At 47.8% G+C, this 16,120-nt stretch overlaps 1 protein-coding gene across 7 annotated transcripts in view; it reads left to right on the forward strand.

Moving 5' to 3' along the window:
* The window catches only part of YEATS2 (YEATS domain containing 2), a 141,686-nt gene that overhangs the window by 15,593 nt on the left and 109,973 nt on the right, over positions 1-16,120 (forward strand). For all 7 annotated transcript variants that reach the window (XM_077488372.1, XM_077488376.1, XM_077488375.1 and 4 more), the window contains 3 exons: positions 8,569-8,661; positions 8,776-9,006; positions 15,516-15,622. In XM_077488372.1, the coding sequence (XP_077344498.1) occupies positions 8,569-8,661; positions 8,776-9,006; positions 15,516-15,622 (431 nt within the window). The remainder of the gene's footprint in view (positions 1-8,568; positions 8,662-8,775; positions 9,007-15,515; positions 15,623-16,120) is intronic.

Below are 16,120 nucleotides of genomic sequence, written 5' to 3' on the forward strand. Positions count from 1 at the left end.
ATTTTACCATGTTTTCTCTTTCTGCAAGTACAGAAAAATACCTGATGATCTGCCAGAAATCCAGTCAGCACCAAACTTCCTGTTTGAGCTAACAACACAATGCCTTTGCTGAACTGAAATGTCAACTAGGGTTTAACAGCCATGATGTGAAGAAAGATCCAGTTGGCCACACGTTTTGCATAAAATCACCTTTATTGATTCATAATTCACAGCGACAATTCACTATGTACAAAAGGGAATATAGCCACCAGCTAACACGTTTCACACCAACCTAGGCGCTTAATCGGGGTTACCAGCCTGACTACAAAACTCCTACCCCCCCCCCAACCCTCTGACCCATCCACGTACACACACGGGGTAGATGTACTAAATCTGACCCAGCTGTGCATGATAGTCAATTGGCTTCTAGCTTCACCTTGTTCAATTAAGCTTTGTCAATAAAACCGGGCAGCTGATTGGTTTCTATGCAGAGTTGTACCAGATTTTCCACACTCCAGTTTTAGTGAATCATCCCCATTGACTTCTTTCCTAGCAAAACAATGTTGCTGCCTTTACTCACAAGAGCCTGCCCACACAATGTAGGGAAAGGGCTCCTGGAAGATGTAATTTAGGGGAAAGCCTGCATCAGTTGGGACAGAGCTCCCAGCATTTCCCGCTGCTAGAGTTCTATAAGCCTAATGATGTTACAGGGAGTGATATGCTGTTTCTCACCACAGAAACATGATCAAACAGAAAAATTGCAGGGATGAGCTTAAGGAGGTCAGAGGGAAGTTTTGGGAAAAAAATTGGATACTGTCTGGGCCTACATATTAAAATATGCAGTAATCCTGAAGAGTTGAGGTAAAACTGACACAACAAAAATAGTCCAACTAGGAAAGCTTAAACTTTTTTTTTTTCAGTTCCTTACTAGCAAAAAAAGCCAGGATGAGTATGACAGCCCTTTAACGTGCACTGCAAGCAGTCTGCGGCTCATATATTGTATCATTTTTATGAACCTGTGGACTTCACAGCCCATGATGTACTGTGTACTTTATTCTCAGGCTCTCTTCTGCCCAGGCTGTAAACTCATGGCTCTGTGCAGATGAGGCTGATTTACTTCTTGTAGGGCAGTGATGTCTCTGCCAGTGGATGTGGGTGTGTTCAGCTTCATAGACCTTTACCTAGAACTAGGGTGACTTTCAGGGCCTCTGTCCTTATTTCTCTTATATTCACCGATCGACACAGCTCCTCTCTGTAACTAAATGGGTTGTATAGCCTGCCATTAGGAGAAACTAGGCAAAATTGTTACACAATACACAGAACTTTAATCTCGTCCCAGGTGGGTGGGCCCTGTACTATCAACCCTCCTCCTGCTCCCAGCAGCTTCCGTTTTTATTTTGCCTAGCAAGGAGAATGACCTAGGAAACCCTTTGGGCCTCTTGTTCCATATTTTTGCTGCAGGTTTGCTGTTTTTTGCGCAAGATATAAGATCTCAGGATCTTTCATCAACTGCCGGCTGGGTGACAGGCTGGTTAATGATATCCTTGTAATCTCCCCAGTCCGGCCATCGAGCGCGAGCAGGCCACAGCTAAGGCGCGGCAGGCCACGTCATGCCTTGGCTCCAGAGGTGGTCGGTGAGCTTCAAGCGGAGGTCCACCCTAAAATGGACCTCCGCTCATCTGATCCCTCCCCCCCTCCGGCGCCACAATCGGCACCTTTCAGGGGGGAGGGGGGTGCAGTTACCTGGATAATCCAGGTAACTGCACCCACTTCCGGGCTAGCTGTCTGCGGAACGAGCGTAGGTTACGCCCCCGTTCCGCAATGCCCCGCCCCCTTCAGCAAGTGCCCCGCTGCCTGCTGGGAAACACACAGCTCCCAGAGGCAGCGGGGACCGTCCGGATTGCGCCGCGCGGCTCGCGCATGCGCAGTAGGGAACCGGGAAATGAAGCCGAAAGGCTCCATTTCCTGATTCCCATACCCAAGATGGCGGCGGGACCCGGCAGCCGAGCGAGCGATCGGCTTCGGGTGCCGACATCGCGGGCGCGCTGGACAGGTAAGTGTCACTATTTAAAAGTCAGCAGCTGCAGTATTTGTAGCTGCTGGCTTTTAAAAAAAAAAAAAAAAAACGCGGAGTCCCGGTGGACTCCCGCTTTCAATGCTCCAGGGTATACATATGACCGGGCTACTGATGTCTGGATCACAGTATACCGTGGCCAACAGCTACCCTGTAACTGTGCAGGAGTAGGTCTGAGATGGAATGTCTCCCAGCTCTTCAGGACTGGTAAGTACTGCTTTCCCTGCTTTGGTGGGGTGAGCAGCTGGGCATTCCCTGGGTGGTTGATTCGGGGGCCACCTCACCTCCTTATGTTCTCTCCCAAGTCCCTATCAACCCTCCTTCCCCCCTCTGAGGGGGGTGTCTGCATGTGCTGTGTGTGTGTGTGTGTGTGTGTGTCGGTCGCTGTTTCTCACCTGTGGGGGCTCTGTGCGGCTGACGTTAGTCCTGGTCCAGGTCTGGGGGTCCCAAAAACAAGTTTATGGAGGTTGTTCTGACTGTTAGCAGGCAGCACGTTTTTATTTTTTGCTCTGTTACCTCATCGTACCGTTCCGGTGGCCATCTTGGATTTGGGAAAGCTATAAATTCCCCTGGTAAGCTTCAGCAGCCATTTTCCTTAGGATTCCTATTGATTACATTGGCGACCATTTTCTTAAAGCCTGAGCACTTTTTTCACCGATGTCCTCTTGTGGCAGCATTACATGTGCTTTCACTTGCTGCTTCCTGTATCCACTGTGTGTGCAGGATGCTAGATGACTCTTTGCTGAACGCTAAAGATGCTCTGCAGATCGTTGCACCGCTGGTTGGAGCTGCTGCTGCTGACACAGTTTTCTCCTCTCTGCAACTGGGAACCTCCTAGGGCAGTGATGGCGAACCTTGGCACCCCAGATGTTTTGGAACTACATTTCCCATGATGCTCCAGTACACTGCAGCGTGCCAGAGCATCATGGGAAATGTAGTTCCAAAACATCTGGGGTGCCAAGGTTCGCCATCACTGTCCTAGGGACTACAGGCACTGCTGTGGCTATCACAGAACCCCCCAGGGTGGTGAGTCTAGCACTAAGTAACCCCCCCCCCCCCACCCAGTGGCAGCAGGAGGGTGGGACCTTCACTGTCCTAATTACCCTTGCAGGTGGCAGACAGGCTAGGGTCAGCATGGCTTCAGAAACTGGTGTTTCTTCCCCCGAAATCCAGGCTTTAGCAACTGGGTCACCTGCCGTTAGCACGGTGCGGATGGACACCCTGGCGGCGGTCCTTGACTCCTATGTTGCTAAGATAGAGGCGGCATGTGGCAGGAAAGGTGCGCATAAGAGGCCCCTGCCCCACATGTCCTCTGGGGGGAGCTCTGATGCAGACTCGGGCTCTGCTGCGGTTGGAGACCCCTGCTCTGACCTATCAGACGTGGCTAACCAGGACCGTTCGGACAGTGAGGATGATTCCCCGTCCAGGTACGGGAGCGACAAGGCGCTTGTTGGAGCACTTATCACAGCTGTGCGTGATACCCTGAAGATTCAGGAGCCAGCAAATTCCTCTGCTGATGTACCGGTCCCTTTTAGGTCCCGCAAGCCATCATGTTCACCTAAGGTGTTCCCGTATTTGACTTATTTTGACAAATTCATCTACAGGGAATGGGGTCGCCCGCAATGGACCTTTTCGGTCCCCAAACATATGGCGGTGCGTTACCCCTCTGAGGAAAGCCTTCTCAAAAAGTGGTCGGCTCCTCCGGTCAGGGACCCCCCAGTGTCTAGGTTAAATAAAGTAACCACGATTCAGGTTGAGGGGACTCCTGCATGCAATGATCCCATGGACAGGAAGGCCAGAGGCAGTGGCTTGTTCCCTGTTTACGGTGGTGGGGTTGGCCGTGCGACCTGTACTGGCATCCGCACTGGTGTCGCAGACACTGACTGAGTGGGCAAAACTTTTGCACCGCGAATTGGGAGAGCAGAATGCCTCCCCGGTCTGCGTAGAGCTAGCCGACCAACTAGTGCATGGCCTTAAGTACGTTTGACGCAGCTCTGGATACTCTTTCCCCCTGCTATCCAGGGCCTCGGTGTCAGCCATGGTGCTGAGGCGCCTCATTTGGCTGAAATGCTTGTCTGCTGACCAGGCATCCAAGAAAGCCCTGACGAATCTTCCCTTCCTTAGCGAATGGCTCTTTGGAGCCTCGTTGGATGACATTATTAAATATGCCACGGTGGTAAGCGTACACTACTCCCACAGGCCAGGAAGGCTAAGGAGCCACGCCGCAGGCAAGGGCCCTCTTTTTCCACTCACAATCGACTTTTTTCGTTCCGCCCGGTGCTTCGGCAAAATGACCCCAGCCCAACAGGATGCCCACGGACGGTCAGAAGCGTCCCTGGAACCGCAAGCCTAACAAGCTTGCGAACAAAAGTGCTACCGCATGATGATTTTCCCCCACCCATGTCTCGGGTGGGGGGTCGTCTTTGAGAGTTTGCAGCCCGGTGGACCTCCCGGTTATCGGACCAATGGGTCTGCGATTGGATTTCCACAGGCTACAAACAGATTCTTTTCCTCCAGCATACGCCGGGAAGCCCTGTTAGGGGCGGTGGGGGACTTTCTGAATCAGGGGGTGATTGTACCAGTTCCGGAATCGGAACGCTTCCAGGGGTTCTACTCAAATCTGTTTGTGGTTCTCAAGAAGGAAGGGGTACGTCCAATATTGGACCCAAAAGCCCTAAATAACTTTGTAAAAGTGCAGAGGTTCAGAATGGAATCAGTTCGCTCAGTAGTCACTGCACTCCATCAAGGGGACTTCCTGGCATCTTTGGACATTCAGGATGCCTACCTGCACATACCCATATGCCTTCAGCATCAAAAATTTCTGCGTTTGGCATTCGGGGAAGCCCACTACCAGTTTGTGGCTCTTCCTTTTAGCCTGGCATCAGCCCCCCGAGTCTTTACCAAAGTACTGGCTCCAGTATTGGTGGTGTTTAGACAACGTGGGATCACAATCATGGGTTACCTAGACGATCTCCTCCTGAGAGCTTCTTCTGCCTCAGAATTAGAGGAGGATGTGGCGATCACCTTGCAGTCCCAGCAAGAATTTGGGTGGCTGTTGTAACTAAAGAAGTCGGTGGTGGTACCAACTCAGCATCTGGAGTACCTGGGGTTGCTGTTGGACTCCAGGGAAGCAAGGGTTTTTCTCCCCTCAGACAAATTGCTGACTCTCAGATCTGCGGTCAAACTACTGATGAACCGCAAGTGGTCATCGCTCCGCTTTTGCATGCGGGTGCTGGGGCTCATGGTAGCCTCCTTTCGAGGCAGTACCTTATGCCCAGTTCCACACCAGAGTCCTGCAGAAGGAGATCTTGACAAAATGGGACAAATCTCCATTGTCCCTGGATCGGCAGATCCAGGTGAGCCAGCCAGTCAGGGACTCCCTGATCTGGTGGTTGAGGTCCCCGGTGATTCAGTCCGAAAAATCGTTCCTTCCTCTCAAATGGACGGTGATCACTACGGACGCCAGTCTATCCGACTGGGGTGGAGTGATGGGGATTCAGTCGGCTCAGGTCCTCTGGTCGACGGAAGAATCCAAGTTGCCGATCAATCTGCTCGAATTGAGAGCGATCAGGTTGTGCCTCCACACGTGGTCGATGACCCTCCAAGGACGTCCGTTCAGAATACAGTCAGACAACGCCACGGCTGTGGCACACATAAATCACCAAGGAGGAACAAGAAGCTCAGCTGCTGCTTGGGAGGTCGCTCACATACTTCAGTGGGCAGAGTGACATGTACCGGCCCTGTCGGCTATTTACATCCCAGGGGTGGAAAATTGGCAGGCAGACTATCTGAGTCCACAGATGCTGGACCCAGGAGAATGGGCATTGCATCCGGAGGTGTTCAGGCTGCTGTGCCTGAGGTGGGGCACACCAGATGTGGATTTACTGGCCTCCCGTCTCAATCAGAAGGTACCGAGATTCGTGTCCAGGACCAGAGATCCGTGGGCAGACGCGTCAGGCGCGCTGGTGGCTCCGTGGGATCAGTACCAGCTGATCTACGTCTTTCCTCCACTGAAACTGTAGCCATGTCTGCTTCGCAGAGTGGAAGCCGAGGGGATTCCAGTAATCCTGATTGCCCCAGATTGGCCTCAGTGGGTCTGGTACGCAGACCTGGTGTGCCTGGTGGCAGACGCTCCCTGGCGACTGCCGTTGAGAGAGGACCTCCTATCTCAAGGTCCAATCCTTCACCCTGCTTTACCATCTCTGGCTTTAACGGCCTGGCTGTTGAAAGCCAGGTATTGAGGAACCGGGGTCTGTCGGACTCGGTGATTCCAGCTATGCTGAGGGCGCGGAAATCTTCTTCCAGGAAGATATACCATTGTACTTGGAAGGTCTATATATCCATGTGTGAGGAGAAGGGGTGGCATCCGCGCTCCTTCTCTATATCCAGGATCCTGATGTTTCTTCAGCAAGGTGTAGACCAGAGGTTGGCGTTGAGCACCATCAAGGGGCAAATTTCAGCTCTGGCTGTCTTTTTTTTCAATGACCCCTGGCGTCTCACTCATTAGTGAGTACCTTTGTGCAGGGGGTGCGACATGTAGTCCCTCCGGTACCTCCTCCGTTACCTCCGTGGGATTTGAACCTGGTGTTGTCGGCGCTTCAGAAGCCGCCGTTTGAGAATACCAGGGAGATTCCTCTGCTGACCCTTTTTTACAGAAGGTGGTCTTTCTAATGGCCATCACATCGGCCAGGAGGGTTTCGGAACTGGCGGCCTTGTCCTGCAAGTCGCTTATCTAGTCATACACAGGGATAAGGTGGTGTTGCGTCCGCAACCGTCTTTTCTACCAAAGGTGGTTTTGGCTTTTCATATCAATGAGGACATTGTATTGCTATCCTTGTGTCCTAAGCCGAAGCACCCCAAGGAGGTGGCCCTTCATGCTCTAGATGTGGTTGGGGCTCTAAAGGTGTACTTGTCTGCCACAGCTTCCTTTCGGAAGTCAGACTCACTGTTTGTTTCGGTGGCTGGTCCTAAGAAGGGTATGGCGGTCTCGTCGGTCACCATTTCCAGGCGGATCAGACAGATTGTAGTCCAAGCCAATGCCTTGAAGGGGCAGGTGCCTCCCTTTCCAGTCACGGCCCACTCTACAAGAGCAATCGGAATGTCTTGGGCCTTCCGACACCAAGCGTCTGTCGTGCAGGTGTATAAGGCGGTGACCTGGTCGTCTGTCCATACGTTTACCAGGTTCTACAAGGTAGATGTCAGTGCATCAACTGATGCTGGTTTCGGCCGCAAGGTTTTGCAGGCGGCCGTGTAGTTGCAATTTGAGTTTTTTCCTGGTTTTCGAGAAAAACGCAGTACTGTTTTGTTAATGCTCTGTTGTATTACCTTGCACCGTTGCGGTCTTGGGGTTCACTCCTGTTGAGTATACCCGGTTATATGGTGGAGCTTTTCCACATACTGCTGTTTTTGTATGGGTTTAGTTTCACTAGTTCCCACTTGCCATGGTGGCTGAAGTTTTTATGCTGTTTTTTTCCCACCCCTCGTTTGGCACTGCTTGGGGACGTCCCATTTAGTTACAGAGAGGAGCTGTGTTGGTCGGTGAATATAAGAGAAAATAGGATTTTTTGTACTCACCGTAAAATCCTTTTCTCTGTAATTCACCGACCGACACAGCACCCACCCCTCCTTTTTCTACGTTGTACTGCTTGTTGTACTGAAGCTGCTGGGAGCAGGAGGAGGATTGATAACAAGAGCCCGCCCCCCTGGGTGGGAATAAAGTTCTGTGTATTGTGTAACAATTTTGCCTAGTTTCTCCTAATGGCAGGCTATACAACCCATTTAGTTACAGAGAGGAGCTGTGTCGGTCGGTGAATTACAGAGAAAAGGATTTTACGGTGAGTACAAAAAATCCTATTTTTATTACAACTAGCCTAAGCGGGAAGCATCTTCTGGTGTGATGTCAGTTGATGTCACGAAGATGAGTTGGCACTGGGGTGTGGTGAAAATTAGAGCTAAACTCCTAACTGCTGCTGAGAGAAGAGTTGTTCCTTTATTCATTCAACAGTGGAATGGTAATGGAAAGTAATGTGAATTATTAAACTACAATAATATTTAATTTTATTCTTTCTAAGGCTCGGTTCACACAGGAGGCGGCACGACGCGGCATGACTTGCAGCGCCGCGACCTGCCGAGACCTCAGCGGCGACTTGCAAAATGACTTCTGTATAGAAGTCAATGCAAGTCGCCCGAAGTCATGCCAAAAGTAGTACAGGAACCTTTTTTCTAAGTCGGAGCGACTTGAGTCGCTCCTCTTAGAACGGTTCCGTAGTACAGAACGGGGGCGTCTTGTCAGGTCGCGGCACGGCAAGTCGTGCCGCGTCATGCCGCCTCCTGTGTGAACTGAGCCTCAAGCCCTACCTGTCCTCAACCTTCTATAGCAGCAAGATGCTTGTCAAGGTTCTTTGTTCTTAGAAACATACTGTATAGGATTTACTGTAAGTGAGCGCTCTGACAAAACTTTTGTGCTATTTTGGCACATTCTTATTTTGTGTTTTCTTTTTTTTTCTCTTATTTAGAGACTGAATGAGGCCAGACGTATGATGGATAAACTCAGAGCATACATTGTGGCTAATTATTACGCTTCTGCAGGGTTTGGTAAAGGACATGAGGTAAGCAATGTATTCCATTTCATTCCAATATTCTATTCAGGGATTTTCAACAATTTCATAAACCCCTTTTTTCAAAAATTTTTATTATCGTAGATATGTTCTTGTTTTCCCTAGGGCACCTCTGCATGTGATCCCACAATTCTAAATCATCCATCTATCAAAAAATTCTTGGAATCCCCATCACGAGCTTCATCTCCTGCAAACCACCGTTCAGACACCCCTTCTGTCAGTAATTCGGAAACTGACTCTATATGTACTCCCAGTGAACTTCTGGATAAAGATAGTCATGTAGCTACCAAAACTGTACACAAAGGGACCTCTGCTGCAGATGAAAAACTGGGGAAGGTATGAATTTTGAGGTTTTAGTAGCCTGCACCAAAAATAAAAACTTGTACAGATGTAAATATTTGAGCGTTTTACACATAAAACACATTGTGGTGGAGATTGTAAATCTTTCATTCTCCTCCATTAAGCAAAACCTTAATTTTTTTTTCGGTTATACTGCCACCTGCAGTACTGTCATGTGCCCCCAGCTGACACTCTTACTCATGGCTGCTTTTATTGTGCTGTTTGATGGTGAAGCACTCGTCTGCAGCCTGGAATTTGTTGCTCTTTACTCCTAGAGTCTATTCTGCCATCAGAGTGTAGCTCTGTTGGGTGCGGCCTGTTCCCTTTTGGCCAAGGTTCTGACTATAGTCCCGCAAAACCCTATGACTCAAATCACCCAGTTATATAGAGACTACGACTCCGGAAGCCACAAATAAAGTTAAGAGAACACTCTAGCCCTTATCAATGCATATCACCTTGTTGTTTCCATAAGTGCTGTCTCTTGTTTTGGGTCTTCTAGAGCCACCAAAAGACCCAAAACAAGAGTTTTTCCAACTCTTTCTCTACCAGGATTGGAAATTCTCAGACAAGCTGTTTGCTCCTCCCAAATTCTTATTAGTCTTGTACTCATTTGGGGAGGATTTTTGAAAAAGCGGGTCTATCGCCACTGTTCTGGCAGTTTCCTGCCTTAACAAATCAAGTACCATGCCGGTAGAGGATGCATCGGTCTTTAACAATTCTGTTGTTCAGTGGATGGAAGTCCACTCTGTTCTCACTAGAGAGTCATGCTCTTTGCCCCATCCTGGCTGTTCTTTACAGTTCCAAACTATGGCTGACTGGTCAAAATCTATAAAGAGATCTTACCACTGCTAAAGTTGATCCCATGCTTATAGAATGCATGGAGACAATGTCTATGAACCTCAGTTGTGAGTGCTTGCATGGGTCTCCTGTCTGTACATATGCATAACATACTGTGGTTAAGGGGCTGAATTCTGGAGCTCATCTTCAGAAAGCATCTGATCCCCATTTCTTTCAAGGGATGTCTCTGAATAAGTCCAGGGAACATACTGCAAAGTATTCTCCCTTTTATTGGTTCCTCTTAAACGTTAATTTTGTCTCTCCACTCCAGTGCCCTCCACTCCAGTGCCCTCCACACAAGGACTTCCCAGGCTTGACTCCCAGTCCATCCAAAAAGTCTGAAGCTCAAAGTTTACCCTAACCCTCATACAAGCCTTCCTCCTCATGAAGGCACACCACTTAATGATGTTTTTTATCCATTGCGTACACTTGGACACCTTGCAACCCAGATGCTTAGGTGGAAGAGGTGGTAACCCAGGGCTACACACTAGAATTTTGTTTATTACCACTAGACATGTGCACATTGAAGTATTTCTTTTCGGAATTTTCTTTTCGTCCGAAAAACAAATTTATTTAGTTGCTCCCGAAATTCATTTTTATTTATTTAGTTTTGTTAAATGCATTCGTCTGAAAATCCAAAATAATTAAAGCGGGATTCCACCCTAAAGTGGAACCTCCGCTGATCGGAACCCCCCCCCCCCCCCCCCCCTCCGGTGTCACAATTGACACCTTTCAGGGGGGAGGGGGGTGGGGTGGAGATACCTGTCAAAGACAGGTATTTTCACCCACTTCCGGGCATAGACTCCCACGGGAGTCTAGGCGGCAGCAGCAGAGCGGTCGATCGGCCTCGGCTGCCGGCATCGCTGGAACCCGGGACAGGTGAGTGTCCATTTATTTGGGCGGAATCCCTCTTTAAGGTCGAAACGGTCATCGAAGGCTTATGGTGTCTGTCGAATGTTCTAAGAAGATTTGACGGAGCAGCTAAACTGTACGACGCTGCAATCGTACGTTTCCAGTCGAATGTTCCTCCTACAAGCTATAGTAGAATTCTAATGTTGTATGACACTAGTAGTAATGATAAAATATAATTATTACTAGTCAACCAACATTAGAATTCTTCTATAGCCTATGGCTGGAGCATTTGACCATAAATGTCCACTTGTGGCGACTGCTTCATCGAATCTTCATGTCGAATCTTTTCTCTCTATGTAGAATAATCTTGGACTAATAGAGCTAAGGCAGGGGTGCCCAACCTTTTGAAGAGCGAGTGCCACTTAAGCTACTTGATAACCGGTTGACGGCCACAATGAGCGGAGCTGCGGATCGCAGGTCCGTGTCTGCTCTGTATATGCAGAGTGGACACGGACACAGCCCACTAATGCACTTTTTTTTTTTTCACAGATTGGATTGGAGGTAGCACACAAGTCGGTTTACATTTGCTACTCCTTAGAGGTGAATGGAGGGTCCAATTGGGTCAGACTGACCGTGTTAAAAGGGGCCCAAGGCTGCTTTCACACAGATGCGCTGCAGTTTACCTGCACCGCTGATGCAGCACAGTGTACCTTTTGGCTTTCCTGCACTTTGTAATAGACTTCTATTATATTCTGCAGGTTTGGGGCACTTTCAGAAAGCTCGCCAAACTTGCAGGTAATAACAGAAGTCTATGGCTCAGTGCAGGTAACCCGCAGGTGCACTGCTCTGTACCTGCGGATCAGTTTGAAAGCAGCCCAGTAACCACTGCAGAATAGATATGTCCATATATACTCAGTGATTTTATTAATAAAACTGACCTTTAATAACAGTACTCTATTCTATTTTATCCCAGAGCAGGAGTTTGCGGGCCACATCAGAGTGCTCCGCGGGCCACATGTGGCCACCGGCCACTGGCTGGGCACCCCTGAGCTAAGGTTAGGCACATTCGACCACAGGTTCGATGGACACATATTGCTATTGTCACCATCATGTCGAATCTCCTATCTATATTGAACTGTTGCAACGAAAATGAAAATAAGGCATTTGTTTGTCAGATTTTTCGGATTCTGCACATTCAACGAAAATACCCGAAATTCAGACAAAAATGCATTCAGTCAGAAACAAATGCACATGTCTATTTACCACCTCCAAATTTTCTTTTGACTCCACACAGATTAGCAGATCTCCATCAAGCCCTTTCAAGTCTTTTAAACCAGGGTGTTATGCCCACAGTTCCTGTGACAGGTTTCAAGGCTTTTTCTCCAACCTATTCAAAGTCCCAATCCCAAAGAGAAAATCCGTCCCATCTTGGATCTCAAGGCTCTGAATGTTATTTGAGCTCAAGAACACTGCATGAAATCCTCCAGGTCTGTCCTCACCTCCCTTCACCAGAGATACATTCTGGCTTCTTTTAACATCAAGAATATTTAACTACACAACCCTATGCTTTGCTGTGGACTCTGACACTACAAGTTTGTTCTCCCTTTAGTCTCTCATTTTCACAGGTGTTCAAGGTGCTGCCCCCAGTGTTAGCCCTACTGTGCTCTCATGTCATCCTCCTTGTGGGACGCTTACATGACTTTCTGTTAAAGAAGTAGTAAACCCTGATGTGTTTACTTTCTCTTTGTCTCCCTGCAAAGGTAAAGCATAATGGGCTACTATGCATGCAGGGTTTACAACCACTTTAAGGAACAGTCACACTGGGCTCCATCAGTTAATGTGACTTTGATTGTCCAGACAGTACAGCGGTTTGGATGGATCCTGAACCTTAAGGCGGGCCATATACGGTTTGAATCTCGGCTGGTTCAGCAGGAACCAGCCGAGATTCGAACTGTTAATGAGCAGGCTGAATGTACCAAGTGGATCGACCAGATTCACTTATGATTATCTCTGGTGGCTGCTATAGCCGCTAGCAATAATTACTGTCCTCTACTGGCAGGGGTGGCTCCCCCCTCATTCTAGGCAGGCCCATTTACCCAGTTTCTCTCCAGACATCTATAATACAAGATTCTGTCATTTAGGGGGAAAACAGTCAAGTCTCTGGACGGACCAGTTCATTGGCACCAAGGACCAAGCTTTACCTGGCATGGTAGGTAAGCAATCCAACTCTGGATTCAGTGAAGGCCTTATTTTCCATCTTCTGAAACATCTTCGGATGCCAGCTTATAGGGCTGAGAAGGAGTACTTAAAATTCAGTCAGTGAAGAGAGCTTCATAATTAGGGAAGTCTTGTCTTTAGATCAACATCCTGGAATGACTTGGCTGTCTCTGCAGCTCGGAACTATCCTGCTGAAAGGTCATGTTATCCAGATTCAGCAGGACAGTGCCGGAAGTGGTGGCATACATCAGCCATCAGGGAAGAACCAGAGGTCTTGCCACAGCAGAGTGGTAGATCAAACATTATATTGAGGAGAACTATATGCTCAAGCCTTGCCTGCCATGTGCATCACAGGCATTGACGAGTGGCGGGACGACTTTGCCAAACAACAGCACTTGGACCTGGGGGTGTGTGGTCCCTATGCCTGGAGGTGTCTCAGGACCTGTTTCGCAGGTGAGGAATGCCAGATGTAGATTTCCTGGCTTTCAGGTTTAACAATATTCTGGACCGGCTTGTCTTCAGGTACAGGGATCCTCTAGTGAAAGCAGTGGATGCTAGTGTCTCTGTGGGATTAGTACACAAGCTTCTTCATTGTATACTTCCCAAGACCAAGATGGGGAGTATACTAGTAAGCCTCATTTTTCCAGACTGGCTCAGGCAGATGTGATACAGCAATTTGGTAACATTCCTGTTGGATACTCTGTAGGCACTGCCACCCTGCTTCAGGGATGCTGGCTGTAACTGCATGGCTGTTAAACCCAGATTTTGAGAGACGGGCATCTAAGTCTTTGATTCCTACAGCGCCTAAAGCTAAGAGATGGTGACCTTATCCTGCAAGGAGTTTTTCTGGTTTTGCATAGAGACTTCTTGCCTAAGGTAATTTCTGCTTTTCACTTTAAGTAGGACATCTTTCTTCTATCCAGATCCAGTTTACCAAAAGGAAATGTCTTTCCATTTTCAAGATGGTTCTTTCAGAACTGATTTCCTTTGTCATTCCGAATGGTCCCAGTAAGAGTTGGTTGGGCTTCACCTGCTACCATCTCTAGGTGTCTCAAAGCATCATTCAAGCTTATGGCCTCCGGGATCTGGTTCCTCCTTTCCTGACAAGGCACACTTTACTAGATCTGTGAGTGCTTCTTGGGCCTTTTGACATCAACTCCATTTTGTCCCAAAATTTACAAGATCTTCTGTCCACAGTTCTACCAGGTGGACTTTATGGTCTCATCTGATACCAGCTTTGTGCCCAGGGTCCTTCAAGTGGTTCCATAAGGGTGCAGCTAGTCCCCAGTTCTCTGCTTTTTTGGGGGTACCTTTTCAGCATTTGTTTTCTGTGGTGTCCACCCTCAGTTTGGATATCCTGAAGGTAAAAAACTTGATGTTTTCCTCAACAGACAAGGAAGATATGATTTTTGTATTCTCCAAAAAATAGTGACACAGGTTCCACTTCTCCTGTGTGTTTATCATGCTCTCTGTACTGCTTTGCATTAAAACTACAACCTGTTGTTAGTATGGGGGGTTACCTTGGGCTGGCCTACAGTTTTTAGTTTGTCAGTGCCCAATCCACCTGTAGGCACCAGTATAACCTGAAGGTCAGAGATTTCCTGTGTCCCTCAGTGGACAACATGAAAAAGATTTCAAGCAGTTGTAAGGAAAGGAAAAGAGGATAAGAGCTGATATTCAGGCAAGTGAATGAATAGTAACTAATAGTAGCTAATTGACTGTACAATTTTATTAATATTTATGTTAGCCTACTGAAATCTGGATGCTGTTGGCAACTAACCATCCATAATTCTGCAAGTATTTTATACAATACTATAACGAAATCTCTGAATCTAAGAATCTGCCCCATCTGTATAGAAAAATTCAGCCATTTGCTCCTGTGTGTAGATACCTTTTCTCAGTACCATGTCATAGCTGACCAAGGAACAAAAAAAACAACAAAGCTCTCAGCACTTAACTTTGTCTCAATGGATACAGGGCTGAATGTGGCCACACTACTAAAGTGATGATGTAAGCACATTTAATCACACAGAATAATGTATGAAAATAACGGTTGCACTCATGCAAATCACATGGCGGTAGTCCTGTTTATACAATTCAAGAGTGACTGTGACAATAATTGGAAAATGTATGCAGCCGGCCTGCTTGAAGAGTGGGGGCTGCAATTTCATGACAAAGAGAAAAGCAGAGTAGAAGGACCTATAGTATAATGACTCATTATTGATTTTAATAATGAAAAATGCATGAAAAATTACTCAACAACATCAGAGGGATAACAGAATGTCAGCAGAACTTGGGGCAATCCCGTGTCCAGATTTATTAAAATCCTTATTGAGTTACTAACCTATGGGCCCTTCTGCGCTGCATGTCATAGCTGAACCTTTCTAAATGACAGGAAAAAAAAAACTCCACCAGAGAGGGTGTTCTGCCTAAGCTGTGCTGTCAGTAAGCGTGATGCTGTGGAGGTGGCTGACATGATGGCTTCTGATTGCAAGAAAAGCAGATTATCGTGTTAACTGATTGTGTTTAGTGATCTTAATAGCTCCTCCTTCTAAAGCTGTTGTGTTTGCAAAACCTATACATTTGAAATGTATTTTTAGGATTCCGTGCCAACAGAAAATGACAACCAGACTGCTGGATTTACAAGATCTGTGGACACTTCCAGGCGTTTTGTGAAGAAAACTTTGGTTGTTGGAAACGTCTCCAGGTATATTTACTGTCATCTGCAGATGGCTTTGTGTTTGTTTTTTAAGACATGGATGTGTACTTTATAACCTTGCTATGTAAAAAGCAATGTAGATAGTTACTCGGATACTCTGGCCTGGTGACAGATATTTGGGTACTCTGATGGCCTGGTGACAGGTACTGGGGTACTCTGATGGCCTGGTGACAGGTACTGGGGTACTCTGTTGGCCTGGTGACAGGTACTGGTGTACTCTGATGGCCTGGTGACAGGTACTCTGATGGCCTGGTCTTAATGCATACTATGCATTAAGATAAAAAGCCTTCTGTGTGTAGCAGACCCCCCCCCCCCCCAACACTTACCGTGAGCCACTTCTCTGTCCAGCAATGTCCACGATTCCCTTGGCCGTCCCGGACTCTCTTCCTGATTGGTTGGGGGACAGCCGCGGCGCCATTGACTCCCACAGCTGTCAGTCAGTTAGCCAATCAGGGGAGAGAGTGGGTGGGGGCCAATGAAATGCTG

The sequence above is a fragment of the Lithobates pipiens genome, unplaced genomic scaffold (genome assembly GCF_037356315.1).
Source record: "Lithobates pipiens isolate NorthernLeopardFrog02 unplaced genomic scaffold, aLitPip1_a1.2 Scaffold_18, whole genome shotgun sequence".
Classification (NCBI taxonomy): domain Eukaryota; kingdom Metazoa; phylum Chordata; class Amphibia; order Anura; family Ranidae; genus Lithobates; species Lithobates pipiens.